Genomic DNA, 27,631 nt, shown 5'->3' with positions numbered 1-27,631 from the left:
GCCATTGCAGTCATGGTGGGGTTTGCTAATGATAAGGAATAGGAGGTCAAAGGACAGGCATCTATCTATGCCTATCTATGTCTGTCTATAGATAGACAAGCATCTATCTACTGCCTAGTGTGTGGTCCCAGGGAGAAGAGTGGTAGTTTCAAGGCTTTCTAACATACACTAATACAAAGGAGCTGTCAGAATTAGCACCCCTGTAATCAGATAACCTGGGTTGCCCCCCCAGCCCTGTTTTCGTAGCTATGTTTAAGAAAGTTATTGAACTCCCATGTGCTTCCGTTCTACCACCTTTTAAAGGAGGATGATAAGAGGACCTACCCTACAGCATTGAAGACTAATTTGCAATCATTTTTGTAAAGTGCTAGCACAGCACGTGCTGGATAGTAAGTACTCGCTAAATCACAGCTATGGTGCCTCCTGTCTTCACCCTCCCAGTGCCCCCTTGCAGGCTCCAAGAACAGAAGACAAAATAAACACAGGTGGGGCCAGTTGGTTCGTGGGCAGAGACTGGAAGGAAGTGTTATTTCTGGATGAATCACCACTGATGTTATGTGTGATGTCAAAATGCAACTATTCCTAAAGACCTCAAAGGCCTTGCCTTGCTCAAAAATAACAACAAAAATGGTGGTTATCATTTACTGAGTCATTATGATGCTAGACACTTTTCATTTACTTAATTTGATTCTCACCACACCAAAAAAAGATAGATGTTATTATCTCCATCTTTACACGGCATAAAAGGACACTGACCAGGACATATTAATAGCTCAGAAAGGTAAAAAGACTTGCCCAAGGGATACAGTTTGTGATGTGGAATGTGGAACAGCAGATCTCCTAAATCCAATCCAACCAAAGTGAGTTGAACTATCTCACAGCATCTTTTTTAATATAAAATAATAATAATTTTATATTGACTGTGGACATGTGACAGGTGCCATGCTAAGTGGCTCACCTGCACCCCATGGCCTTTGTGAAGAGGCCTCTGGACACACACAGCAAGGCCTCCCCCTGGCACCTGCATTCCCTCCCCGGCTCTGGAACTGAGGCAGGGTTGGAAAAGAAACCTCAGGCATCCAATCCCCCTTGAGATCTTTGGACAGAGGCTTACGGAGACCAAACACAAGGAGGCTTACCCTTCCTTTGCTTTGTGGGGTGCCATTTCACCTGCCCGCCACCCTGCCATGGCCCTGGCCCCGATGGGCCACCGCAGTGTCCAGCCCAGGAAATGATCCCACACTGGGCCTTCAGCCAAACTCTGGCCCTGCAAGAGAAAAGCTCACGTGGGCAATGCCCAGTGCCCTTTTCCCAGACTCTGCACATTCCATTCGAGTAGTATTCAGAAAACACCTACTATGTGCTAAAGCCCAAATACTAGGTACAAGGAATGAAAGGGAAAAGGGGGAAGGGGACATGAACAGTTAGTCCCACTCTAAGAGGCAGGAAACATGCAAGCAGAAGAGCATGACGGTGTGTGGCCAATTATGTATAACGGAAGTCAAGACACAATGGATACACGGAAGAGAGACTTTTCGAGGTGCGGAAATCGGGGAGCTCCTCTGGAGCCAGCCAGGCCCACCAGCCAGGCCCGCAGCCTCACCGCGGGATCAGAGCAAGCTGACACGCTCAACGCCCAGCTGAGTTTCCCTGGCTCTTCTCCTCTTTACGCTGTATTAAACACAGACTGCAGTCACACTTTTGGAAGCTGGTTCAGCCACTTGTCGTGGACAACCTCTACATGCAAGTGTGACCTTTCCAAGGGAAATGACTTCACCACCCCACGCCCCCCTATTAAATGGCAGACGTTGCCATCCTGCAGCTACTTTGCAGGAGATGGAGAAAATAACATCAGAAGCTAACAACCGTATTTGGTCATTAAACATCAGAAAACCAAAAAACTTAAAGTTCAAGTCGCTCCTCTCTGAAATGACCTCCTCGTCCACACGTTTTGTCTCCGCTGTCACCTTTCCTCCAGCAATTAAACCTACAAAGCGAGAATCAGGGGCCAGCCCGCCGGGGTTTGAGCAGCAGTCCCATGCCCTTCATCAGGACAGGAGAAGCAGTAAGAAGAGGGTTTGTCTCTGGGAAACACTGGTTGATAAGTGCACAGACACCAACTGCTGGGGAACGAAGTCTTTTCCGTGAAGAGCATCGTGCAAGCTGCCTGCCACTGCCCTGAAGGTCCTGAGAAGGTCTGCAAACAGAGCCTGGAGAGCTTCTGCAAACACCGTGGTCACTAATCAGATCAATGCGTTCCCCATACTCCCCACTCCTGCATAACGCAGCACACCTGTGAGGTAGATGGAGGTAGATAGGGAAAAAACAGAAGGTCTTGAAATGTACCTGCACTGGCCTCATGCAAGCAGCACCCTACCCCACCCCCAGACACGGAGATTTTGTCCCCAACCAAATAAGAAGTGTGGCCAGGCATTGAGCACCGCTGTATGTGTAGTGTCTGATGAGCCTGAACTCCCTGTAATACCGTGGGATGGATATTTTCATACTTGCTAAGGTTCAGAAAGCGAGGCTTGAAGCGAGGCCAGGGCTCGGCCCCAGTTCTGACGGACTCCAGAAACCTGCCCTCTCCACCACTGGGCTTCGGCACTCCCAGCGGAACACAAAGGACTGAGCACTGAGCCCAGGTCCCTCAAGGACGACAGAGAGTTGAGCAAATACAACTTTAAGCTTGAAGGAAGGGAGGTCAGGACAGAAAAACATAAAGCTCAGGGTAGCCACTGTCATACCAGGACCCCAGGCAGGTGCGTGGCCAAGGTGTCACGCATGAACGAGGAGACCACTGTGGCCGGCTTCTCGGAATCTGTTCTGACACTGGACCCCACTCCGATGTTACTGAGTTTTCCAGTGTTTAAATAGCCCATGAAGCCCTCTTTGGGCAGTGGCTCTGAGTCTGTGGAGACTGTCAGGGTCCTCTGAGAATATGTAGCCAAAATCCTTAAGACATGACGGAGGGTGCTGCCAGTCAGCCGGTCACCACGGCACGGCTGCGCAGGTTTACAGCTGGGTCTGTTCTGCTTGTTGCTGCATCCATTCTTACTGATTGGCGTTGAGGCCCTAAAGGTTGTTAAATATTGAATATCACACCTTGGTGCATCCAAGAAGACTGAGGATATGGGGGGTGTTTATTCTAGGGCCACTTGGGCTGAATTCAGGTCCTGGGGTTTGAATTCAGGTCCTCTAACCTTGCATTCTCCTTGTTTTATGAGTAGAGAATGAACAGTAAAATAGCTGCCTCTTTTCGGAGCATCACAGTTTTCCTTTACTCTTTACTGCTCACTGCTGTGCTGGCGCAATGCTCAGCCCTGTGTTGGGTGCCTGGGGCCCGGACAGCATCATCAGAAAGACACTGAATCGCACCCACAGTTTACTCTGACATTTGGCCTCAGCCATAACTTCCTATCACGCTACGCCACAAGGTTCCTTGGTACACGATCTGACTCAGCTTAGGACTAACCGGTCAGATGCCACAGCCCTCACTATAGCCCATGCATGGAAAAGGGCCTTGGAAGATCTCACTTTAGCCGCAAGGGTGCTCATATTTGACATTTGTTGGGGATCTAGAACCCTCTCATGGGAACTAGGCAGGTGAGAAACCAGAGACTGCTCTGTCAACCCTGGCTCGATACCAAGGACTGTAATAGCAAGGTTTGCCCCATCATTTATCCCGGCTGTCAGCTGCAGGTTCTTGGGACATCTCCACCCTCTCTGGGGATGAAGACAGACCAGTAACACAAGGAGATTTCAGACCTTGGATGTGGGCTCTTTCCTAGGGTTCAAATACTACTTGGCTGACCCAGAGGTTTCTTTCCTCAGCCCGTATCCTAGAAACCTAAACTGCATCAATGGTTCCTTTTCCCAAGAACTCAGAGTTCCCTTTGGTTGGATTCTCAATGGGGAATGTGCCTAGGATACAGAGGGGTCGGTAAAGAGCAGAAAATAAAAGAGAAAGAAAAGGAAGTCAATCTGTGAGAATTTGCTCCAATAAATAAATAAAACCATATCTTTCATATTCTACTACAATATTGTACAACCCAAAGCAAGCACTAAAATACTTGTTAATTGAGCTGATCTGATATATAGAGTCAAAATGTCTTCAAACTCACATTTTAGTTTTGACTTAAAGATATTTTATAATTTTCTGGATAAACTAAAACCAAACAAATAAAACAACGAAAATTCTGCTACCCAGACTTTACTCTTCTAAGAAGAATATAAAAGATTAAAAACTGAGGGGTAATTTGTTTTGGTCTTTTATTTTCTTTTTTTCTGATTAGAAAAGAACAACCTCAGTATACAAAAATGGAAACATAACAGAGTTATGTAGTAGAAAATAATATATATGTTTGGAGAATAAAATAATAAAGATTAAAAAAACAAGAGAGACTTCAATTCTTGGGTCCCTTCAACCCCCGAGTTCTTCACTCAAACACGGGGCTGCACTAAGTTTCTCAGTACAGCTGATATGAAGGCAGCTGCCCAATGCCAGAGACTGAACAGTTACAAGCACTCAAACCCTAACTGCACAGCATTCTTTCTAATTGGGGTGGGGGTGGCAGAAAGACCACCACCCTTAGACTAATCTACTTAATACTAAAAATGTAAGAAATTCCTCTCTCTCTGATGATGGAAAAGTCCTAACAACACCTAAGGCTATAAAAATGCCTTGAAGTACTGCTTTGGCCACTTCTCACAAGTTTTAACTATATATAATTGCCCCTTTATATCCATGAGGGATTGGCTCTAGGACCCCTGACCCCCGACAGATGCCAAAATCCATAAATGCTCCAGTCCCTTATATAAAATGGTAGAGTATTTGCATATAAGCTGTGCATTTCCTCCCATGTACTTCTAATCATCTCTAAATTACCTATGATATCAAATTTGATGTAAATAGTGTTATACTATATTGGGGTTTTATTTGTAATATTTTTTTACTGTTATTTTAATTTTTTCCCCCAATATTTCTGATCCTCAGTTGGTTGACTCTGAGGATTCGGAAGGCTGACTGTACCTCTTTTGGCAGATAATCCCCTTCTTAATATTCTCACTATTTATGAAGCTGTTGCTTCACTTCTGAAGGTTTGCGTGTTTGTATAATTTTTTATATCTCATTTTTAGAACCATTGCTTTGTACTCAAAGTTATACTGTTTTCTGCCTTCATACTGGTTATTTTCCCCCTTTGGGACACACACCATGATCACTACAGCTGAAAGGCAAAATCCCCATATGTGGGGTACACAATTTGCTTTATGTTTTGCAATTCTACCTGACTGTGTTATTCATTACCTGTCTGTTCTATTTATTTATTTACTAAATCTGACACACCAATTATATGAGAAAATTCTGAAGAGAAAATGGTAATTTGGTGCCACTACATGGGATATGATAGAATCATTTTCAGCTCAAATTATTTAAAATTACAAAGCCATGAAGCTGAGCTTTAAAAAAAGAAAACCCAAATTATTTCTAATAGTGGAATTTTTCAGCATCTTAATTTGAGTAAAAAAGAAAGGGTTTAAATAGATTTGAGGGCTTAAATACTTCTGAGGGAAGCAGTGACTGCAAAGCCGGGATGTCTAATTCACATAAAAGTAATTAACGAAAAGTAAGTTAGATCATTATTTCCTCCAAGATCATAATTTAAAAGGAAGCTGATTTATCTGAACTGATTGGGGCTTTCAATCCCAACAGAAATGCAGACGCTTTGGTTGTTAAGGGGAGAACAGAAATGAGACCCAATTAAGCAAAATTCTTTCTTATGGAAAAAAAAAAACTGCTTTAGATAAAACGACCGCTCAGATGTGTTGAGAAGGGCGTTGAGGAAAGAGTTGAGCTCTTTTTTAACCACCGGTTGAAGCCTCAGTCCCACTCACAGGTGAGACCCGGCACAGGAAATAAGGGAACAATTTCCACCAAAGCCTCTGAGTAGAACCAAGTGGTCCAGAAGTGCAGTTCTGTTAACATCTGACGTCTGGTTCCCTCGGGGGAGCAGGGTGTGAGGAGAGATGACCTTGGGGAGGAGGAAGCAGGATTCGTTGAGCTTCTTGGTCAAGGTCAGTTATGGACTGAACCGTACCCCCCAGAATTCCTATGTTGGAATCCGAACCCCCAGCACTGGAGAGCATGACTGCTATTGAAGACAAGGTCCTTCAAGAGGCAATTAGGTTAAGGTGACATCACGGGCGTGGGTCCTAATCCCACCTGACCCGTGTCCACATGAAGACGCAGGGAGAAGACGGCACCTTCAGCCGAGAAGGGAGGCTTCAGATGAACCAGCCCTGTAGACGCCTCTGTCTCAGCCTTCCTGTCCCCAGGACCATGAGTCACCTTCCTCCAGAGGGGAAGTGGGAGGACATGAGATGTTAAAAAGTCACTCCAAACTGGTCGTCACACCTTGCTGGTTAGGAAGGACAGCACAGAGGTCAGCAACGCCAGTGAGCTCAGATCCTGAGCAGAATGCTGAGGAGCTGTGTGACTCACGGCCAGTTTCTTGATGTCTCTGTGCCCGAGTCACCTCACCTGAAAACTGCAGGGACATCAAAGGAGAGCACTGCCTGACACCTGGGGACCAGCGGGGACACCATTATCTCATTCATCCACTGGGTGTTTTCTGAGCCCCCTCCACACCTAGGCACTGCTCCAGACCCGGGGGATGCAGACAAGAGACCCTGCCTTGCCACCTGGGGCTTATCTTTGGGCGGGGCTTAGTCAGCAAGTGACAATCAGGGCCCTTTGGCAAGCGAGAGGAGGAGAGCTTAAACGCAAAATTGCAATACCAGGTCCCTCTCATCACCCTCTGTGCAGCATCCCTGACTCCCATTTGAACACAATCCAAAATGCCCATGGATTATACTGTGCGGCTGATGTCTCCCAGGCAGGCTGTCTGGCACCACGGCCGCCTCCAATCTCACTGCCCCAAATCCAGGCAGGGTCCCTGCAGACGGTGCATGTGCTGTTTGGCAGCAGATAAACCTACTGGTCAGCCTCCAAGTCGCCAAACGACCCACCTCCCCTCCCACGGCCATTCAGCAAGCAACTCCCTCCGCCCCGCCAGCCCACGAAAAGAGCTCTGCGGTGCCACCTGGCACTCGGCATATGAGCTTCCCGAAGGGTCCCCGAGGCAAGCCCCGGGCCCTGTCACCTCAAGTTGCCGGCTGCGCCCGAGCCAGCCTGACGTGTGTGCGCGGCGGCAGCTGGGAGCCCGTCCGACTGCGGCTGGCAGTCTGACTCCATTACCCAGACAGACGATCACAGCACTGTCCTCCAGCACCCCCGGGCGGGGAGAAGGGGGCGAGCCTGTGCTTGAGACCGTGGGAACTCAGAGGCTCTTAGAGCTCTCCCCAACCTGGACACAGGCTTTAAGAGTCTCCGGGTGGCAAGAGATTTGTCAGAAGTCCCCGGGCCACAGGGCTTTCCAATGACATACAGGGACAGTGATGAAAGGGAGCTTTTAATACCAGAACATGCACACGTATGCAATGCTGAGCGTGACAAGGTCTCTGAGACAGTAGAGCAAGGCTGGGGAGTGGAGGATGACTGTTTTCCAGGGCTACAAGGCTGGGGGTGGCTATTTTACTTGAGGGGTGGGGTTAGGAAGGGCCACGCTAACACGGCAATATGTGAACAGAGATGAGAGACTCAAGGGAGAGAAAGTACGTGGATACTCCAGCCAGGGCAGGCTGGGGAAAGGGATTGGGCTCTTTGTCTGGAGGCTGAACAGTCCACAGAGCGAAGACTGTTGTGGGTAACAGTAACAACGGTAACAATACACGGTGGCTTTCCCTGACCCTGCTAGACAGGGACATAACCACTCCCCTGTGGCAAGCACTAGGTTTTCACAAGGTACAATAACACCCCCGCTTCTTGGGGAGTGCGGACTCGCCTCAGAAAGAAGACACTAAGAGCCGAAGAGCCGCACAAACCCCTGCGACTGTGGTCCACGAGCCACAGCAGGATTGCCTGTTAGAAATGCAGAGGACTCCCGCCCCGCCCCAGACCTCAGAATCAGCACGCATCTTAGCCGGCGCAGCTGTGTGCACGCTACAATTTGAGAAGAACGGATCAAACAACCCAAAGACTCCAAATCTTTGTTTTTAGGAACTCCTTGGTGCCTTCTAAAATTAAAAGTGACCTAAAATTTTCCTCTAAATGTGTTTCGCAAATCCCTAAGCTCTTTCGAGGCCTGGTTTGCTCATCCGGGAAATGGGGGGAAATGGGAAAAGTCTGCCCTGCTGTCTTCACGGAGCTCTCTAAGGATTAAATAAAACAGTCTGCAGAAGCCTCGGCCCGGGGTCTCCCGGGGGATGATGAAAACGTTCCAAGGCCGACTGTGGCGTGTGCGCCGCCGCGTGAGCACTGAGAACGGTGGACTCTGAACCGGTGGATTGTGTTCTTGTGAATTGTATCTCAATAAAGCTTCTTTTCAAAGCCTTTATAAACTGTGAAGAATTACGGCCACCCTAGGACTTCAAGTCTACTTCGACCAGATTCAGAGAGGGAGGGAGGTGGGGAAGGGAGGGGCAGGTGAGGGGCACTGCAAATGGCCGGAGGGAGGGGGTTCAGCTTGTCGCCAGTGGTGGCCATGGGGAAAAAAGGTGGCTCAGGTGAGGATCATTAATTGGGGACCTTAAGAAGGCAGCTGGGAACGTGTGGTCCTCCGGGCCGTGGCCACCTGCACTGCGTCACCTGGGGAGCGTGTGGTCCTCCGGGCCACGGCCACCTGCACTGCGTCACCTGGGGAGCGTGTGCAGACACAGACTAGTGTCCGCAGGCCTTGCCCCACTCAGCACTGCCTGTGCGTTTGCCGGTGACCATGAATGTTCTCCCGCTAGAATGGAAACCCTCTGAGGGCAGGGGCTTGCTCTTTATTGGTCCCTGCGGTACACCTAGCACCTACAACAGGTCCTGGCATATGGTAAGTGCTCAGTATGTCACTGCTGAATTAGTGACTGAATAAATTCCAGGGCCCCGTCCCATGAATGCCAGTGGCAGGGCCTGGGAAGATGCACTTTGAGGAACCGTTACGCGATCCATTCTTACGTGCCCTCAAGTTTGAGGACCCTGCCGTAAAAGCCAAGTAGGCCCCCGGCTTCTGGGCAGAGGGAAACAGTCCCATCCCCTTCTCTCCTCAGACCAACATCATAACACCCCAATATGACTGTTCACTTCGCTGGTGGCTTCCTTTAGCCTAAGCCAGGGATTGGTCACTAGTGCTGTAAATGGCAAGTAGTACAAGTGTCCCTTGGCATCCATGGGGGCTTGGTTCTAAGACCCCTGTTCAGATACAAAAACCCACAGACGCTCAAGTATCTCACATAAAACAGCACAATATTTGTATATACCCTATGCACACACCCTCCCATGTACTTTAAACCATCCGTAGATTACTTATGATACCTAATACAATGTCAATGCCATGTAAATAGCTGCTATACTGTATGAGTTAGAACATAATGGCATGAAAGCTGCTGCTCAGCAGCATGTTCCTAGCCCTCCGATTCCATTTGGCACCAGTTATCCACAGTCTGGAGATGCACCCGCCAGTCTCCAGTTGTTTAGAACAGTGTTTTGACACCAACCATGGTGCTGAAGCTCTAACTCTGAGATCTTAGGAGGCCTAATCCATATAATTAATTATGCACACTTTTCCCACTGGAATATAAGCTCTGTGGGGGCCAGGAGTCCTGTGTACTGCTCTGTACTCAGCACCTGGCAAAGTAAGCACTCGATAAATAATCAGAGACAACCATCATAGACCTACCTAACTACATTTTCCATCTGAGGTTGGTTAAATCCACAGATGTGGAACCCACAGACACAGAGGGCGGAAAATAAGTGCTCTTTTGTCTTTGTAGGCCATACAGTCTCTGTTGCAACTATCAACTCTGACACTGTAGCAGGAAAGCCACAACATGGAAATGAATAGGTGTGGCCACGTTCCAATAAAACTTTATTTATAAAAACAGGCACCAGGCCACATCTGGCCTATGGGCTGAAGTTTGCCAGCCATTGGTCTAAGCACATAAAAGAAAACAAATGTAAAACTAGAGAAAGGACAAGATTCAAGTTCCAGAAACTCTGCAGGTATGTATGAAGATCTCTGATGATCTAACCCTATAACCCAACTGATTCATTTACTCATCCACCAGTGATTATTTATCGAGCGCTTACTTTGCCAGGTGCTGAGTACAGAGCAGTACACAGGACTCCTGGTCCCCACAGAGCTTATGTTCCAGTGGGAAAAGTGTGCATAATTAATTATATGGATTAGGCCTCCTAAGATCTCAGAGTTAGAGCTTCAGCACCATGGTTGGTGTCAAAACACTGTTCTAAACAACTGGAGACTGGCGGGTGCGTCTCCAGACTGTGGATAACTGGTGCCCATGGAATCGGGGGCTAGGAACAGGTGCTGAGAACTCTGGGGAACCTGACTCATGTACGGTTTTCACTGAGGAACATACTTTTCAGGAATAAGAGGACAGTATGGCAAATTGGGATACAAGAGCTTCTGGCCGAGTTTCAGATGACCCAGATAATTCTATTTCCCCACGGCCATGTTCATACTTCCCACGTGTGGCCAAGGTCTTCGTTGTTACAAGAGGCTCCGCCTTCCCAGGAGACGCTGGACAGCGGTCTCCAGCAGGTGCGGAAAGATGTTTCCACGGGGCAGACGCCACCACTACCCTAAGCGCTGAAACGAGAGCCCCCGGGCGCAGAAAAGTGCGTCTGGATACATGAACGTTTGCACAGAGTCCTGATGCAGCCACTGGATGGCGGTTTCGCCCTGCTTTTAGAGTTAATGACCGATCCCTTCTCAGTAGGGAGGTAGGGGAAAATCCTCCACCTGGAGAGAACCTTCCTGTTCCCCAATCACCGTGTGACACACTGAGATGACAGGGGGCGTGAGGGTAGGTCTTCACACACAGCATTTCAGGTGAGGGATATCAGCATTGAGCCCAGCTAAAGCCTATGTCCCGCCTTCTACGTGAGCCCTCTGTGCCTCAGTTTCCTCACTAATTCAACACGGTTGGCAGTGACGTCCAGTCCACAGGATGTTGTCAGGAACACATGGATGAGCTACATGCAGAGGACTTGTTATGGGTTGAACTGTGTTTTTCCCAAATTCCTGTGTTACAGTCCTGACCCTCCCCCAATTCTAAGCCTCAGAAAGTGACTGTATCTGGGTGCAGGTCTTCAAGGAGGTTAACTAAGTTAAAATGAGGCCACTGGGATGGGCCCTACTCCAATGTGACTGGTGTCCTTTTAAAAAGAGATCAGGGGTGGGTAACATACATACATAATGAGTGAGATGTGCACCGTCTGGGGGATGGTCATGCTGGAGACTCAGACTTGTGGGGGGAGGGAGGAAAGGGCATTTATTGAAACCTTAAAATCTGTACCCCCATCATAAGCTGAAATAAAATAAAAATAAAAAAAGAGAGAGAGAGATCAGGATACAGACACAGAGAGACCACGTGAAGGTACGGTAAGAACGTGGCCGTCAACCAGCCGAGGAGAGAAGCCTCAGGAGAAACCACCCCGCTGACACAGCCGTCTCAGACTCCCGGCCCCCAGAACCGAGAGGAAATACATCTCTGTTGCTCAGGTCACCGGGGCTGGGCGCTTGGTGGCAGCGGCCCTGGCGCAGGAGCACAGCAGCGCTTGGAAGAGAAGGCTGGCGTCGCCTTCTGCAGAGACGTGCGCGGCGAGGCGCGCGCAGGGGGCAGGTCCGGCGGTCGGACAGCCCTCAGTTCAGACAGGCAGTGGCTGGGTCCCTGTGGGGCTCGGTTTTCCCATCCACAGGTGGGCTGAGGCTCAGGGTCGTGGGACAGTGTGAGCATGGCACAAAATAGAACGTGAAGCACCAGCACCGAGCACCAGCCCCGGGCTGCAGTAGCAACTGCCCGGGAAGCGGGAGCTGATCTTCAGGGCCACGACGGACAAGCCACCGTCAGCCTGGCTGGGTGAAATCTGACTTTTTCTCCCCAAGGCCATGATGCCCCAGTACGTGAAGCTTCGGCACCATTTTCCAGCTTGACCCACTGCTCGCTTTTGGCTGAACCAAGAAAACAGACCCGGCCCATGAGAGAGTCGGCACCAACCCCAGCGGGTGTCATGAGCTCAGATCTCAATAGACGTTGACTTTTTAATTTTTGTTAAAGTGTACCCAAGGAATCTACCACCTGCACAGGGATGCAATAAAACACAGGATGGGCATGGTTAAAACAATGGCTGTAGGACATCAGGCATGTTCTTCCTTGAAGCTCTGGGCCACCCAGGAGGAGGATTTGAGCCCCCAGGTGCCCAGGGGACTCACCCAGGTGTGACTGTTTTCACAGAATCTCTGTGCAGGGATCACACATGCCTCAGAGAGGGGCCCACGTGCAGAGCGGGAAGCAACGCTCAGGCCTCGCCCGGGTCAGGCAGCGAGCCCCGGCAGGGACTCATCTCCAGGAGTTTCTGACAACTGCCGGGCAGAGGGGGAGGCCCCCTCCTTGTCACCTGCTAATGGTGTGTAAAGGAAAGCAACTCTCCCTGCCCGAGGGTCATTCGCAGCTGATGGAAAAGCTCTGTCCAGAGGCAGTCTGGCGAGATTTTCAATCCAATTTCTCTCGAGTGAAAGGCTAACAGGATAAGATCGCTCCCTGTTAACAAGCTGGGTTGTGAGTGAAGCCCCGGGGCTGGGGCGAGAGATGAGGTCGCCAAATCAAGAGCTTACCTTGCAAAGCAATCCAGTCCAAGCTCCGGGTCTCCGGGCCTCCCTCCAGAGCCTGTTAATCTCGTGTTGAACATGCCCGTCCCTGGCCACTATCTGTCTGGACATGTAGGTCCTCCAGCCCGGGGTCCCACCCCAGTGTTTGCAGCCAGGGCAGCTAGAGCCAGGAAGGCCTGTCTGTCAGTATCCTACAAACCTCTCGGCGTGGGGAGAATGAACCCACCTGAGAGCTAAGGCCTCACAGGTGACCCCTTTAGACATCTTGTAAATGGGACAATTTTCTCATGTGGTTCCCTCCACTGCTGCAAATCAGGCATGAACCACAGTGACTGTAAATACATTAGGCATCTTGTCCTGTCCAAGGGTGACAGCAAGTCTCCTCCTAAATAGCCCTGGCTCCCCGAAACCACAGTGAACAAATATCAGGGGGAGCTGGTGCCCATCAGTATCCCAAGCCCCACACTATGCATGGGGGCCTCCCAAGCCCCCGATCCTGTGTGGCAGCAAGGGGTCCCACACACGAAGGTGTCCGGGAGCAGCAGAATCCACGTTAAAGGTCTCTCTTTAACGCAAAGGCAAACTCTTGAACTCCTCCTGACCTGATCCACCTTCCTGAGCTGGTTTCAACTTGACCCAAAATAAGAATTCAAAAGTGATGGGGGATTAATTCAACAAGCAAGTTCAAACTGGTCAACGATTTTCAATGCGGACAACGCTCCTGGACATCTGCTTTTGTAAACGGCTCTACTGGGGTGTAACTGAAACAACACCCCGCACGTATTCGGTGTGTACGATCTGACGCGTCTGGCCGTGGACACACGCAACAGAGGCAGCGGCCGTGCCCACCAGGGCAGGACTCCGTTCACAGGAAGCTCGAAGACAGACACGACTGACCTCAGTCAGCAGAGAGCAGCGGAGTAAGGGCTGGGCGGGGCGGTCTGACTGGGGTGGGTGGCGGGAAGCCTTCTAGCAGCTGAAAATGTTTTATATCTTGACCCGGGGGGTGGGAACCAGGGGTTGCACACATGTAAACATTCATCATGCTGCATTCGTAAGATCTGTGTACTTTATGGTAAGTTACACCTCGATTTAAAAATTGCCAATCATGTACTGAGTATGCACCGCATGCCAGAGCTTAGACTCCGGCTGTTGGAACAACATCCTCGTGGCAGACGCCAGATCAGAGCGGGCCTTTGCAGACGCCAGGTGAGCCTGCGAGGTTCCACCTAGGAGGAGGGGAGACACCCATCATCCCGCTCCTCTCGTTTCCTGACTTGCTACCTGGCCTGGGTGCTGCAATCTATCAATCAATAAAGCAAGCCTCACTTTCCCCGTCCCCAGCATTAGCTCGAAAATACTGGGAAAGAGAAATAAAGCAAAAACAGAACAGAACACCAGGTTTCCAGAAGTACAGCCCTCAGGAACAACTCACTTTCACGAAAGCCCTGAGAATAAAGACAGCCCTATCAGAGCGAGGCTGGTGAAACCCAAGGAATGCAGAAAACAAATTCCTCTGCAGCCCCGTGCTGCCGCTGCTAAGATTTCCGGACTTCAAAAGACACCGTCGTATCCAGGGTGCTTGTAAGGTGGGGAACAAGACTCTCACCGGGAAAATACAGAGTCCCAGGCAGACAGAATCCGGCTTGTGGGGTTTGTGACTCAGGCTTTGACCGCTGAGCACCCGGGGCCGGGGGCAGAGGTGACGGAAGCAGGAAGCTCCCCAAAGGACCTGGGGCTGACGGGGGGAGGAGGGGGCGCCCACGGCCGAGTCTGCAGAGCAGCGTTAGACTCGGGTCTCGAGAGAGAGCAGGCGTTTCCAGGCAGGGAAGGGAGAGAATGGCACATGCCACCCTCAAAGTCACAAGTGGAGCCTGTGCCTGGCACGACGTGTGGCACGTTGTGGCCTCAAATGCATGTGTTGGACCTGTGTGTGCTTCACGAATGGGCGATGGAAGGACGGATGGACGAGGGGGATCTCAACCCCCAGAACCCGCGGCTGGGCTGCGGCCTGGCCTCTAACTCAGCAAGCACCCCCCCAGTCCACCTGGAATAGTCAGCATTCAAAGTATCTAGTTAAAGGTAGTCTGGCTGAGCCATGGTGAGGAGGTGGAGGAGGAGGAGAGCAAGGGGGAAGGGAGGAGGGAAGCAGGAGAGTGGCCACTTCCCTGGGAGCTGTACTCGCAGTGGCTCAGCGGGAAGATCCAGGCACGCTGACAGGAGTATCTCTGGATCTCATAAGCCAGGTGCTCACGTGAGCCTCGCCCTCCCCAGAGCAGCGCTGACCTCCTCCTGGGGGGGCCCACAATCCTCCCCGTTTGCCCTGGCAGGGATACCTCCCTCCTGGGTGATGCGGCAGTGGCAGCTCCCAGAAGTGGCCACCAGGTGGCGTCAGCCCCTCACCTTCCCTTCCTGGGCTCAGGCTGCAGGAACTCCAGGCTGCGGCTGGGGACTTCCAGAGAGGGAAAGTCCCTGTCCCCAGTGGACCCTGAAGCCAGCCCAGGGGACCCCAGAGCAGCCTGAGGAGGCAAGAACCGTGGTCCCAATCTGTCCCGGAAGTGGAGCCACGCTGTCCGTTGCAGGGCAGGGCAGTGGGGAAGAGCTCAGACCCAGCTCTCCCCGACCGCAGGGTCAAGCCGGCTTCCGGAAGGCATCTCGAGCCCTTTCTCCAGGGAAAAGCAGCGTAGCTGGTTACAGAAGCCCCACGATGGCTGACTGGCGTGGTCTGTGCTCCATTACACAGACGACCTGTTGTGAACACTGAACACCGTGCCACAAATAATTGGGGAAGGTAAAGATAAAAAGCACTGACAGTCCCAGTGCTAACCCTAGTGGTGCCCACCCCGGGGCAGAAACCCCGATAGCACTCATAACTTGGGGTTCCTTTTCCCAACGGGACTCCCAAAGTGATCGAGGCTCAGGCCCCACGAGACGTGGATCCGCTCCTCCCTGGAGCACAGAAAGTGCCCAGTCCACAGTGGCCGACCGGCATGGTCTGTGCTCCATTACACAGACGACACAACTGAGGCTCCAGGACCCGTGAGAAGGGGACTAAGCGGGGACTTCCACCTCTAGGACCACAGCCGGCTGCCCTGTCAAAACACCGCTCCAGTGGACCAACGTCCCTCCCCTCTCGTCTCTATGGAGACGGGTTAAACAAAGGCAGTTGTGCAGATGAACAGGCCTGCCTTCAGGGCAAGTGGACTCGAGCATAAGCACCGCTCACTCTCTGAAGCCCGAGGATTTACCAAGCACACAGACGCAAAGGCGTGCAGCCCTGCTTTTTATTAACACCTGTCCATGAACTCAGTGCCCAGCACTGTCCAGCCCCCATCCCGGCAGAGACCTGGACACAGAGCTCCAACCTCACCCATCTCTCACCCCTCTTCTCTTCCAAGCACCCTGCACAGCCTCCCCATGCTCTTCCTCCTCTGCAGGGCCACATGACTCCCCGGGTGTGTGCTGTCCCTTTGTCTAAATGGTAAGCATGCCACCGGCGGGAGCCTGTGCTTTTGTTCTTGTTTTAAATTTAATTTGTGCGTCTCCACTCACCCATAGCGTCTAGTGCCTGAATCTGCGTTCAGTAAGCACTCAATAAACACGTCTTGCTGCTGCTGCTGGTACAGGATGTGTACGAGGGTGGGTGGAGTGTTGACAACTGGAAAATGAGAGTGTTTCAGAATTATGGAGCAAATGAACAGGGAGATGCAACGTCTATAATAAATATATCTCTGAAGAGCCTTAAAAGAAATCAATGAAGCACAACATCAAAGTCCCGGGGAGTCATAAATCAGCAGCCTGATAGACAAAAGTGCATCCGAAATCATTTAAAGTGCACCAGAAATCATCTATGTCTGAGTAATTAGAACACGTTGGAACGACTCTGTGCCATTGAACTGAAATTGAGCAACATAATGTTTATGAAATCCCCGAGGACTCGGGGAGAAAACCAGAGAGATGAAAGTTGCACTGAAAACTCTCCCACCTGCCCAGAGCCCTCCTGCACCGTCCCCCCCGGGGGGGGGGACGTAGGGGGAGACAGCTTCTTTTTAATCTATGCCCAAATTTGCTTTTTTCCTTCTGGTTTAAAAATGGCTGCAGTGCCAGTTGTTGGGGTAAAAGTGCCAGACCCAGAACAGGATCCCCCACCCACCGCCTCCAAGGAGGGGAGTCTGAGATGAGACGGAAATGAGACGTAGAGAGCGTTTTTCCTGTAAGAAGTGGCCGCTCGTGGCAAGAAAAGGGCTGGGCTTGCTTCCTGGTTCTCCTACAGGATGTGACACTCCCTCCGCAGCCCCGAGGAGGGGGAAACCAGAGGGAACTGACCTCGGCCAGGGAGCCGGGAACCTGGAGGCAGCAGGATGAACACACGAGGCAACTGTGCAGGAGGAGAATGGGAGATGGAGGAGGGAGATCGGAAGGAGAGACTTTGTGCCCCTCCGTGGAACCCAGGCATCTCGAGCTCACTAGGAAAAGCAACCCATCTGCCTTGACTGCGGAGTAAAATGAGGATAAGGCGGGAACTTGAACTTGCAGGCCTGAAAAGCAGCACCCGGGCGCATCCGATGCTCTTGCGATCTCTCCACTCGATGACGGAACCCGGCCCCATCAACACGACCCCAATACGGCCCCCGTCCTGGACCACCTCCCGCCTCAAAGACGATAGTCCGAACCGGTCCACGAGTTGGACCTGACATTCCGGTGTCTCTATCAGCTCCCGGACACTGAGAAATGAGAATCCCCGCCTGGGTGTGACTCCCTCGCCCCTCCCCGTTCTAGACTACTTACAGCCTCAGCCTCTGGGAGCCACGCCGGGCCGGGCCGTGGTCTCTGCCTGCGAGCCCGTCCTTCCCTGGCCTACCGTGCGGCGCGAGCAGGTCACGGGCCTCACTAGGCATGGACGCGCTGGCCTGTTAAATGGGGGCAGGAAGGACCACGCGGGACGCCGCCACGATGGCCGGGGCTGCGAGAGTGGAAGGCAGCCTGGCAGGCAGTGAGGACGCAGCGCTGCGCAGGCCGTCGGCGGGTCTCCCGCTCCCGCTGCCTGCGGCGAGTGCGCGTCTGGAGTGTCCGGGCACGGTGCGGGGACACAGGGCGAACAGGAAGGACAAGAGCCCTGCCGTCCTGGTGGTGGGGAGGAACAGGCCAGCGCGTGAGGGGCGCACAGAGTGTCGGAGGACGCCCGGTGCTGCTGAGGAACAGAGGGGAAGGGCGTGGAGCGGGGCCGGAGGTTTAAATGGCGCCCCGGCAAGCTCTGCGGGGAAGGCCACGTTTGAATAAAGACCCTAAGAAAGCGAGGATGCAGCTCACCAAGCTGGTGTCTGTGTTGTTTCCCCACCACCTCCCCAGCTCCTAGAATTGTGCTTGGAATGAAGTAGGGAACCGGTGGAAAAGTTCCGAGATAAACAAGCCTCAGGGAGAAGCATTCCTGGTCAAGGGAACAGCATGTGCTAAGGCCATGAGGTGTGAGGACCACGGAAAACAGCTGAATGGAAACGCACCAGAACATTGAGGGCTGCCTTGCACGTAAGGGTTTGGATTCCGGTCATGGGGTCCCACCTGGTTTGGCCAAGCTCTGGCCTGGAGTGGCCCTGGGTCAGCTTTGGCCACACGTGGGGGACTTCCTACATGCCTGACGCCTGCCAATGTTCCGGGACCGCCCTGCCTCCGTCTCCACAGACAGGACAGAAGCCAGGACGCAGACCCTCCTCTGCCCCCAGCAGGCGACTGCTCTCCGCGGGGGGGCGACAGGCATTCACACGCCACTCCCGACCCAGACAGGCCCAGCGGCTCCATGTGCTTTGCTGGTGATGGGGCAGACCGACGGCACACTGGAAACCCACATTTATGAGACACCCCCTCCTTTCTGTAAAAGGCGATAGCATCTCCCCATCCCGCTAAGGAACATCTAGCTCAAATCCGAGCCACGGGCTGGGACAAGGGCCCAGGACGCGGCGGGCCGGTAAGCCGAACAGGACGCACACAGCAGAGACCTGTCCCCACCCCCAGTCATTTTCTTTCTTAGCAAAATCATTACTGAGAATGTCGAACTCCCTCACAGAGACCTATTTGCTCCCCTTATCTTCCCTCCGTCTTCCTTGATTAAAAGCTATGTGTGATATTTGTAGTTATCAAACATCAATATTTGGCATGGATTTGTGAGATGGATATGTGGGGAGGGAGAGAGTCTGACCATTTCTGTAAAGGGTAAAACCTTGAGCAAACAGACCGCATTTCTTATTAGGGGCACGGAAGAGCAGAGACTCATTTCAGAAGGGACCGGCCGGACCACACCCCGGCGGGCCGTGCACAATCGATGGCCGGGGCCCGGATTAGATTCTCACTGTCACCGGGGAAGCAGCCACCTGCAGAGGACAGGGGCGGGCGAGTCCAGCAGCCCACCTGACAACTGGGGGAGGTGGCAGAGCTCGCAGCCCTCTTCCCTGAAGAGCTCAGGTGAGCTCCACACTCACACTGGGCAGAGCTGGAATAATACTGGGAGTAATAATAAACATGCCCCAGTGCCCTCTCCTAAGGCTTTACCTGTATTAGCTCATTCCATCCTCGCAACCACCTGATTCATCAACTCCACAGATGAGAAAATCAGGGCACAGAGAGGTCAAGCCACTGGCTCGGGCTTCCACAGCAAGTTGAGTGTCGGGGCTTGGGGCCGGTTCCTGACTGTGCACGGACGGGCCCACCACGCTGGCCCTCTGCCATGCGGCCACGCCCGCCGCAGAGCCCAGCCGCCCGGAATCACAGCACGCCGTGGGAGCCCGAGGGCTCCGTCATTCCGGTCCTCTGCCCTCCCCGGCCACCTGCGGGGCCTTGACAGAGTCAAGTGGAACCCCGTGCACCATGGGTGGTGACAGCCACAGCCACCCCTGGAGAGCGGGGACAAGCCACCCCACACGCACTCACAGGGCTCCGGTGCAAGGGGACTCACATCCAGCCGCTGGTGGCAGTGACCATTGCACAGCTGCCGCACTGACGGCCCGGCTGCTCACAGCGAGAGGACGGACGCCCACGCTCCAGCACGACCGCGCGACAGAGTGCCGCTCAACATTAACAACAACCACCACGGACGCATGCGATGGCTCGGGTCAGTCTGGGGGGGGTGTTGAGGGAAGGAAGCAGGCACGTGCGTCCTGCAGGGGGCCGTTTATACCAAGTTCGAGAGTAAACCGAGTCAGTCCCGGCGACGGGAATCAGACGGGCAGCCAAGTCGACCGGGGGAGGCGGGAGGGAGCTTTTGGGGTGCTCCCGGCCACTGAGTGGGGGCTGGTGCTCTCACGCATTCACTGCAGCAGCAAGCACTTACTGAGCGCCCACTGTGCTCTCGGCCCCCGTCGGGAGACGGGGAGAGGGAGGAAAAGACTTGGCTTCCCACCTGGAGTTGGATGCTAGCCAGGGGCACGGCCATCTCAGAGACTCGGGAAAGCCGCTAACCGGGTCTCCCCTTATCTGGCGGAAGGCAGCAGAGACGCGGCAGGGACGCTCCCCGGGCGGCAGGCCCCCGCGCCGTGGTGCCCGGGTCAAGCGCGCCACTCAGCATCTCATGCCGCAGCCCAGCTCCCGTTCATCGGGATCTCGCGGCACAACCGCGGCGACACGTGGCAGGGGAGAGTTTAAGCCTCCGTGTCGCGCCGCCTCAAGTGCCGGCTTTGTCCTCCGCGCTAATGCCGTTATCTCGTCCGCACACTTGGTTCTCCGCCGGGCAGACGCCCGCAAATGCACGGTAGCAGAGAGGAGCGGCGCGAGCCTGGGAGCCCGGTGTCGGGCCGGGGACCCCTCTGCCCCGGAGGCCACTCCAGGAGGAGACAGAGAGAGAGAAATGCCCAGCAGGGACCGAGGCTTCCTCCAGCCGCTCAGCTTCCTGAGCCGGGCTGGAGAGCAATTTCTAAAACGCAAAGCGGATCAGCACAGGCACCAGCGTGCAATCCCGCGGTGGCCCACACCAGTCACAGCAAACACCGGCTCCTCGCCCGCCGCGGAGCTCCAGGACGCGCCCACTTGCCTGGCAATCCCCAAGGCCCCCCCTCCTGACAAAGAGACCGAAGTCCACGCCGTGTCTAGCGGTGCTGCTCCTTCTCCTGGAGCCCCCGATCCCTGCAGTCCGTGTTTGGTGACTCCCCTTCGCCCTTCAGGACCCTAAGTGTCCCCTCTTCCATGAGGCCTTCCCTGACTTCCTCTTTGATCCACCCTTGAATTTCATATTTGGACTTCACAAAGAAGCAACCAGACTGTGCCTCGGTTACGGGTCATTTTCATTCATCGTGTGTCCTCCTCACAGACCGAGAGCCGTGAGGGCAGGGTCTGGGCCTCGGTCCTGTGTCTCTTCCCGCTCTTAGCGGTGACTGCAGCAGCGTGTGTTTAAGGGGAAGGAGGGGGACACAGAAGGGGAGGTGGAAAGAGGAGGAGGAGGGAGGGAGGAGAGGGGGAAGAGAGAGGAAGAGGAGGGTAGAGGAGGAGGGAGAGGGAGGCATTTCACAGATGGAGCCTGGTGCACCAGAGGGGTTCAGGAGGGATGCCTGGATGCGCCTGTTCTGGCAGACGGTGATGGGTGGGCAGAAAGCTGGACAGTGGGACGGGGCGGAGACCCACGCACAGGCCAGCAGCCGGGGATCAGGACGTGCGGAGACGGCAGGACGGGGCCTGGAGCAGCAGGAGGTAAAGCTCCCAAGGGCTCCCAAGTCTGGTCCGAATGCCCAGCTTGGTGGAGGAGGGCGTACCGCGCTCTCCGTCCTAGCCCTGTGCGAAGTGGCTGGAAAGGGCGTGTCGCGCTCACGTGGGCCTGAGCAGTTGGGCAGTGTCCGCCTAGAGACAGACACGCCAGGGGCAGAACCGACAGGCTTCGCAAACTTCAGACTGGGGGAGAGAAACGCGGAGCATGTCAGGAACAGGGTGCGCGGCAACGGCTTTGAGCACGCAGGAGGGAAGTGACGGGCGGGGCGGGGCAGCTAAGGGCCGAGGGGACACAGAGCCAGTGCGGCCACGCCCCCTCCCGCGCCCAGGGCAGACACTGCTCATCAGTGGTGCCTCGCGCTCCTGCCCGCACACTTGTGGCCTCGGCATCCGTGACCAGGACTGGGCCTGACCCCACCCCCACCCCCACCCGACTGGCGTCTCTGGACGAGGTGCTACCTATGGCCCGTACCCGGTCACAGGCACCGTAACCTGGGACCCTCATGCTACAGACACGGAAGCCGAAGTCCTCGGACAGCTGGTGGCACAGCCAGGGACGAGAGCCAGTCGGAGGTGCCAGATCTCTTCCGTCTACATTTCGCTGCCTCTTGGAGCGTGAAACGGGGAGCAGGCCGGTCAGAGCACCCACGGCAACGGCGCACCGGAGCAGACACGGCAGACAAGCCTGCCTCGAGAAGAAACCAGCAGCAGGCCTTCAGTCAACTCCCAGCGGAAAGGCAGGCTGGCGTGGGCGCGGGCGCGGGCGTGGGCGTGGGCGTGGGCGCGGGCGTGGGCGCGGGCGTGGGCGTGGGCGGGCGTGGGCGCGGGCGCGGGCGTGGGCGTGGGCGTGGGCGTGGGCGGGCGCAGCAGGGAACGGGAGCTTCGCGCCCGTCCCTCCGCACAGCACAGACCACTTTTGCTAAGTTCCAAAAGGTGGCAGCATTCCATTAAATATTCATCCGCAGGGGCTGCGGCAGGGCACGTCCCACGGAGGTGACACTGGCAGGAGGGTGAGGTGACCAGGCGGCCAGGGGGTCAGGGGGCTGGAGAGTCCAGCGCTGACAGGGTCTGGCTCCTGGGGGACCCATGAGTCCTTTTCTGGAGGAGGGAGGGACAGAAAGAGCAGGATTTGGCCCCAGAAAAGGAGACAGCCAGACACACGTCAGGGTCATATGTGAGGACAGACTCGAGGGGTGGCCCCGTGTTCACGCCCCGTGTAACCCCCTCCACGATGGTGTGGGCAGGATGTGTGACTTAACTGCCATCCCATGACCAGGTCGGGACGTGTACATAAGGCTCCGTCTGGCCAGCATGCGCTGCAGAGACGCCGGGGAGAGCGAGCCGCCGCGCCGCGCACTGCCTCTCGGGGCCGACGGCCTGCGTCCTGCATCCAAAGGAACTGAGTGCTTCCAGCAACCAGTGAGCTCGGAAGGGGACCCTGAGCTCCAGATCATACCCCAGCCCCTGCCAACCCCTCGACCGGAACCTCGTGAGATCTGGGCAGCCCGTCTCAGCCACACCCGGACCTGTGGCCCCCGGAAACAGAGCAGACAGGCGGTGTTGGAGTGCGCCAAGTTTCTTATGATTGTCTATGCAACCACGGAAGATGAAGTCAGTGTGTTTCTCCTACAGGAAAGCACAGGAGGGCTGGAATAGGGCTGTGGAACGAGGCAGAACACAGTGGACATGTGGGCTCTGCCCTTAACCACACTGTGTTCATACTATAAGCAAGAAAGAGAGAAAAAGTGAGAGGAGTCATGTTCTTCGTGCCGGGCGGCATCACCTCCATCAGTGCAGCTCTGCTCACTCCAGAGCGAGGCCCGGAGCGAGGGAGAATCCGCAGGTTTCTCTCAGTCTCATTCTCCACGTACCTTTTGTCACGTGACCACGTGACCACACATGGTTCCAGTGTTCTCAGACAGGTGTATCTCATTCACCCAGCATGTCACCTGTGCACAACCCCTTCTTCTGGTATCTAAGCAAATACCTGAGTCCACTCTAATAGCAAGCAAAGTGCAGCTGTCTTGGATGCAGCAACTGGTCTCAAACCAGCGTCCTCCAACGAGGCCTTCAACAGGTAACCGTGACCAGGTATGATTTCTGCCTTACCTGCTAACTCAAGAATCAACTTCACACCTAAGACAGGAGTTCCCAGAAATGCTCCTGCATCACCACGCAGAGCCAGGTGGCCTTCCCCTCAGCATGGGAGACACCCCCACTGACTGGGACTTCCAGGTGCATCCCTTTGCTAATAGACTCTGAGCAAGTCCCTCTGCTCTAAGCCTCAGGTCCTCACTTGTGCACAAGAGGGTGGGGACATGCCCCCCCCAGCCTGCTCCAGACAGCGAATGAGACGATGCGTGAGCCACCGAGTCGCTTCCCTATCCCGAACTCCAGCGCGGTGCCCCTGCTGCATTGAGGAAACGCCCTTTCTGGAAGGTGGTACCGAAATGGAGACTGCAGGTCAGACCCGGCAGAGCTGGCCGGCACCGCAGGGCCGCGAGCAGGAAGGGCGGCCAGACGCCAGGCTCGAGGTGCTCTGCGTCCCGGGGCAGCCACGGACCCAGAGTGTGTCCAGAGGCCATGCTCTGTCTTGCAAGCCTCATTCCCCTTCCTCCCAACTGATGCCAGTATTTCCATGGCAACCGAGAACCAAACTTTAATATGCCATCAGCTGCCCTGGAAAACCTTCTTAACGGTTCAAAACCGACTGCTTAATTTTATAAATAGTCGTTATCAATATCATTATTATTACTACTACTATCAAGGAAAAGAACTGCTCACTGGAAAAAAGTAAGAAAAACCACAAGTCCAAAGAAAACTGTGAAAACCACAACTGAAGTGAACTTCCCACCTGCCTTTAAGACGTCTCTCCCTGCACTCAGAGCAAGGGAGAGCGGCGCACATAGTCGCACATAACTGGAATCACGCAACACAGGCTGTGTTTCTCACTCAACGACACGACATGAGCATCTTTCCAAGTCAATAAACATAAATCCTCACCACGAAACCCTAGCAGCAGCCTGGAATTGGACTTCATGGATACACGCGATTTACTTAAACAATCCCTTATTGATGGATACTGAGGGTGCATCTTTTTAAAATCGTGTTTGTATTATTATACAGTCGCCCCCTCAACAGATAACCAAACACATCTTCTCACACATGGATCACCGTCTCCAAGGTGCAAATTCCCAGACGGGTGGTTAACAGATCAAAGAACGAACACGTTTTACGCGTGGAAACAGGAAAGGCAACCCGCCCTCCAGACGTGGTCCAGCCCGCCCAGCTGCCGCCCACAGAGGTTGTGACAATGACAGCTTCCACCTGCCATGCATCCCGAGGCGAGGCAGGGAGCTGACCTGTGAGAATCCCGCCAGAACCCCGACCAGGGCCGTGCGACCTTCAGCACCAGGGGAAGGGGGCCGGGGTGTGTCAGGGACATGGGAGCCTCACAGCGTGAGTCTCCACAAGCCCAGAAAACTCCGCAGCCTCCGGAGGGAAAACCCGCGGAATAGCATCTCCGCTTCCAGTAGAGACCCTGGCCACGATTAGGGGGCCGGGGGCTGGGGATTCCTGCCCCAACCTGACTCAGCTGACAACCCAGGGACGCTCTTCTAAGCGCTGGGAAAACGGAGACAGCTCAGCTACTCGATCCTGTTGTAGACAGGTAGCATCCTCAACTACTCTCCCTTTAAAAGCTCCAGCACCCCCAACTTCAGGACTCCTTGGTAAGTCATGGCTCCGTGCCTCACTTCCCCATCTGCAAAATGGGTTTGGTATTTTTGTGTTTTGTTTTCGTAGACTTGGTGTGAGGTTATAAGAATCCTGTGGGGAGCTGTGAGTCATGATTATTTAAAGATTAGAGAGTGTAGGAGCCGAACTCCAAGGCGGCTCTCCACGGCCCCCCTCTGGGTATCGGGCCCTGACAGCAACCCCCGCCCCCAGTGTCATGAGGAGTGGGTCGTGCGACCCACAGCCAGCAGAGGCGATGGCATGTCACTTCAAGGCTAGGTCATAAAAGGCATGTGGCATCTGCACTGCTCTCAATCTCTCCCCTCCCCCCCCAGGTTTCTCACCCTGGGGGATGCCATCTGTCATGCCCTGGGGACACTCAACCAGCTCTGCACACAGGGCCACCTGGTGGAGGCCTCCTGACAATAGCTGTAGAGTGAACCACCTCGGAAGCGGACCCTCCGCCCCAGTCGAGCCTTCGGAGACTGCAGCCCAGCTCGGGAGAGACAGCACCCCCGTGCAAGCCACCCCCACATCCCTGACCCACAGAAACTGTGGGATAATAAATGCTGTTGTTCCAAGTCACAAAAGTTCCAAGGTAATCACCACGTGCAGAGACAGCGGATACGCCACGCCCCTGCGCCCCACGCATCGCTTTCCCGTCTACAAAAGTGAGAGGCCATCTCACAGGCTTGCCGTGAAGCCACGAGACTCCGGGGTGTCCACAGACTGGGTGGGCTGCGTGGCCGTGGAACGGTCCCCCACTTGGGGGCTGGTTTTCTCACCCATGACTTGAGGATGGAAACGGCACTTACCTTGCAGGGTCACTGAGAGGATGCTGTGAGAACAGAGAGGGACCACCCCATCAACTGGGAAGTGGGTGAGCAAGCCAGGTATGTGGCTGTCATTTCCCACTGTCCCCCTCCTCTTCCCGCTCCTCTCTCTGCATCACAGGTAGATGCTTCTTCCAGGGCGTCCACCAGTGAATTTTATTACAAAAGCCCAGCCTCCGAAGTCACTTGGGGGGCACAGACAGGGTCCGAGCAGTGAGTCCTTAGAGACTCTAGTTGGCACCAAGTGTCTGCACAGATTCGGGGGGGGGGGCAAATCAAAGGGCGTGTGCCAACCCTGGAGCACATGGACAGGGCACAGGGACACGCCAACGCCTACGGATAAAGTAACCTACTGTCAGCCGCCCGCTCATCCTATCGCGACTTCTTGCCGTGTCTACACTGTTGTTTCCATTGTATTATTTCCATACCATTGTTTCTTTGCGACATCAACTCACGTTGTTTATTTTACTCAAATATCTTCAAAGGGAATTTCAGACCCCCACTGAATGGAAAGCCAGCCCCGACTGCTCTAAAGAGATCATCACAGAACTAAATACAAAGTGATTGATACAAAAGGACAGTCTGTGTGCCACTGAGATGATCTCACGGTCACCCACAACATGGAAACAGACACAGCATGGCACGATGACCGTACTGCCAAGAGGCTGGGCACGTGTGATGTTGGAAGCTTGCGGGCGAGGGGCTTCTCGGCCACTGTGTCTGGACGGAGGGCGGAGGAGAGACGCACAGGACTCCCCCAGCGCCACCCACGGCCACGTGCCCCAGTGACTCCGGGTCCAGCCCTGTGACGCACGCCCCCAGGGCACCCAGTCAGCACCCCTGTCTTCACCACGAGGACAACCAAATGCCCCTAAACGTCCTTCCCATCTCCCTGCAACCCGGAGCTCTCACGCCAGGAGGTTAAGGGGACCAGCCCGCGGCCCCTCCTGCAGCCACGGCATCCCAGACCCCTTCCCCGGTGGACCTGGTCCCTCCCCGAGGGCAGGCTCAGCCTTCGCACAGCACACAGAGGCCGAGAACACGCCCCCGGCGTTTCCTAACGGAAACCGCGCAGGCGCTTGGGAAAACGCATCCCTGCAAACCCGGTTACTTCTTCGGCAAGATCAGTTCCAGGTGGAAACCATGCTTGTGACGGATGACGCAGACCACCGGGGCTGGAAAGGATGCAGAAGTGGTTTCGAAACCTAATCTGTTCAGCAAAATGCTTGCACTTACTGCGTCTTGCAGACTGCTGCTGGCACCGAGGAGGAGGGCCGGGCCTTCAGACGTGTAGTCCTGGCAAAAACAAACAAAACCAGGTTGGAGGGTCCAGGTTGCAGAAGAAATTCTAATTTGAGGTAACCCAGCTTAGCAAGATCCCAATGTCTCCCCACGCTGAGCCACGGTGCCCCCAACCCCGTTCTCTCTGCTCAGCCCCCAGAGGAGTCGGGGCCCGCACTGCCCAGGCCGGTGGCCACCTGCCCCACGTGGCAACCGAGCCGTGTGCCTAGGCCACGCCGAAATGTGCCCCAAGCACTAACACAAAGTACACAGCGGGTTCTGAACACACTGCGAAGAGAAGGAATATAAAATAGCTCATTCATATTAATATCTCATTAATATTTTCATATCGATTACATGTTA

General features: G+C 54.2%; 1 protein-coding gene across 11 annotated transcripts in view; it reads right to left on the bottom strand.

Moving 5' to 3' along the window:
* RBFOX1 (RNA binding fox-1 homolog 1) overlaps positions 1 to 27,631 on the bottom strand; it is a 1,966,619-nt gene that overhangs the window by 1,685,341 nt on the left and 253,647 nt on the right. For all 11 annotated transcript variants that reach the window (XM_075995067.1, XM_075995066.1, XM_075995073.1 and 8 more), the window contains exon 3: positions 27,224 to 27,283. In XM_075995067.1, the coding sequence (XP_075851182.1) occupies positions 27,224 to 27,283 (60 nt within the window). The remainder of the gene's footprint in view (positions 1 to 27,223; positions 27,284 to 27,631) is intronic.

Source organism: Microcebus murinus, chromosome 19, assembly GCF_040939455.1.
Source record: "Microcebus murinus isolate Inina chromosome 19, M.murinus_Inina_mat1.0, whole genome shotgun sequence".
Lineage (NCBI taxonomy): Eukaryota > Metazoa > Chordata > Mammalia > Primates > Cheirogaleidae > Microcebus > Microcebus murinus.
This window is presented reverse-complemented; position numbering and strand designations above follow the sequence as displayed.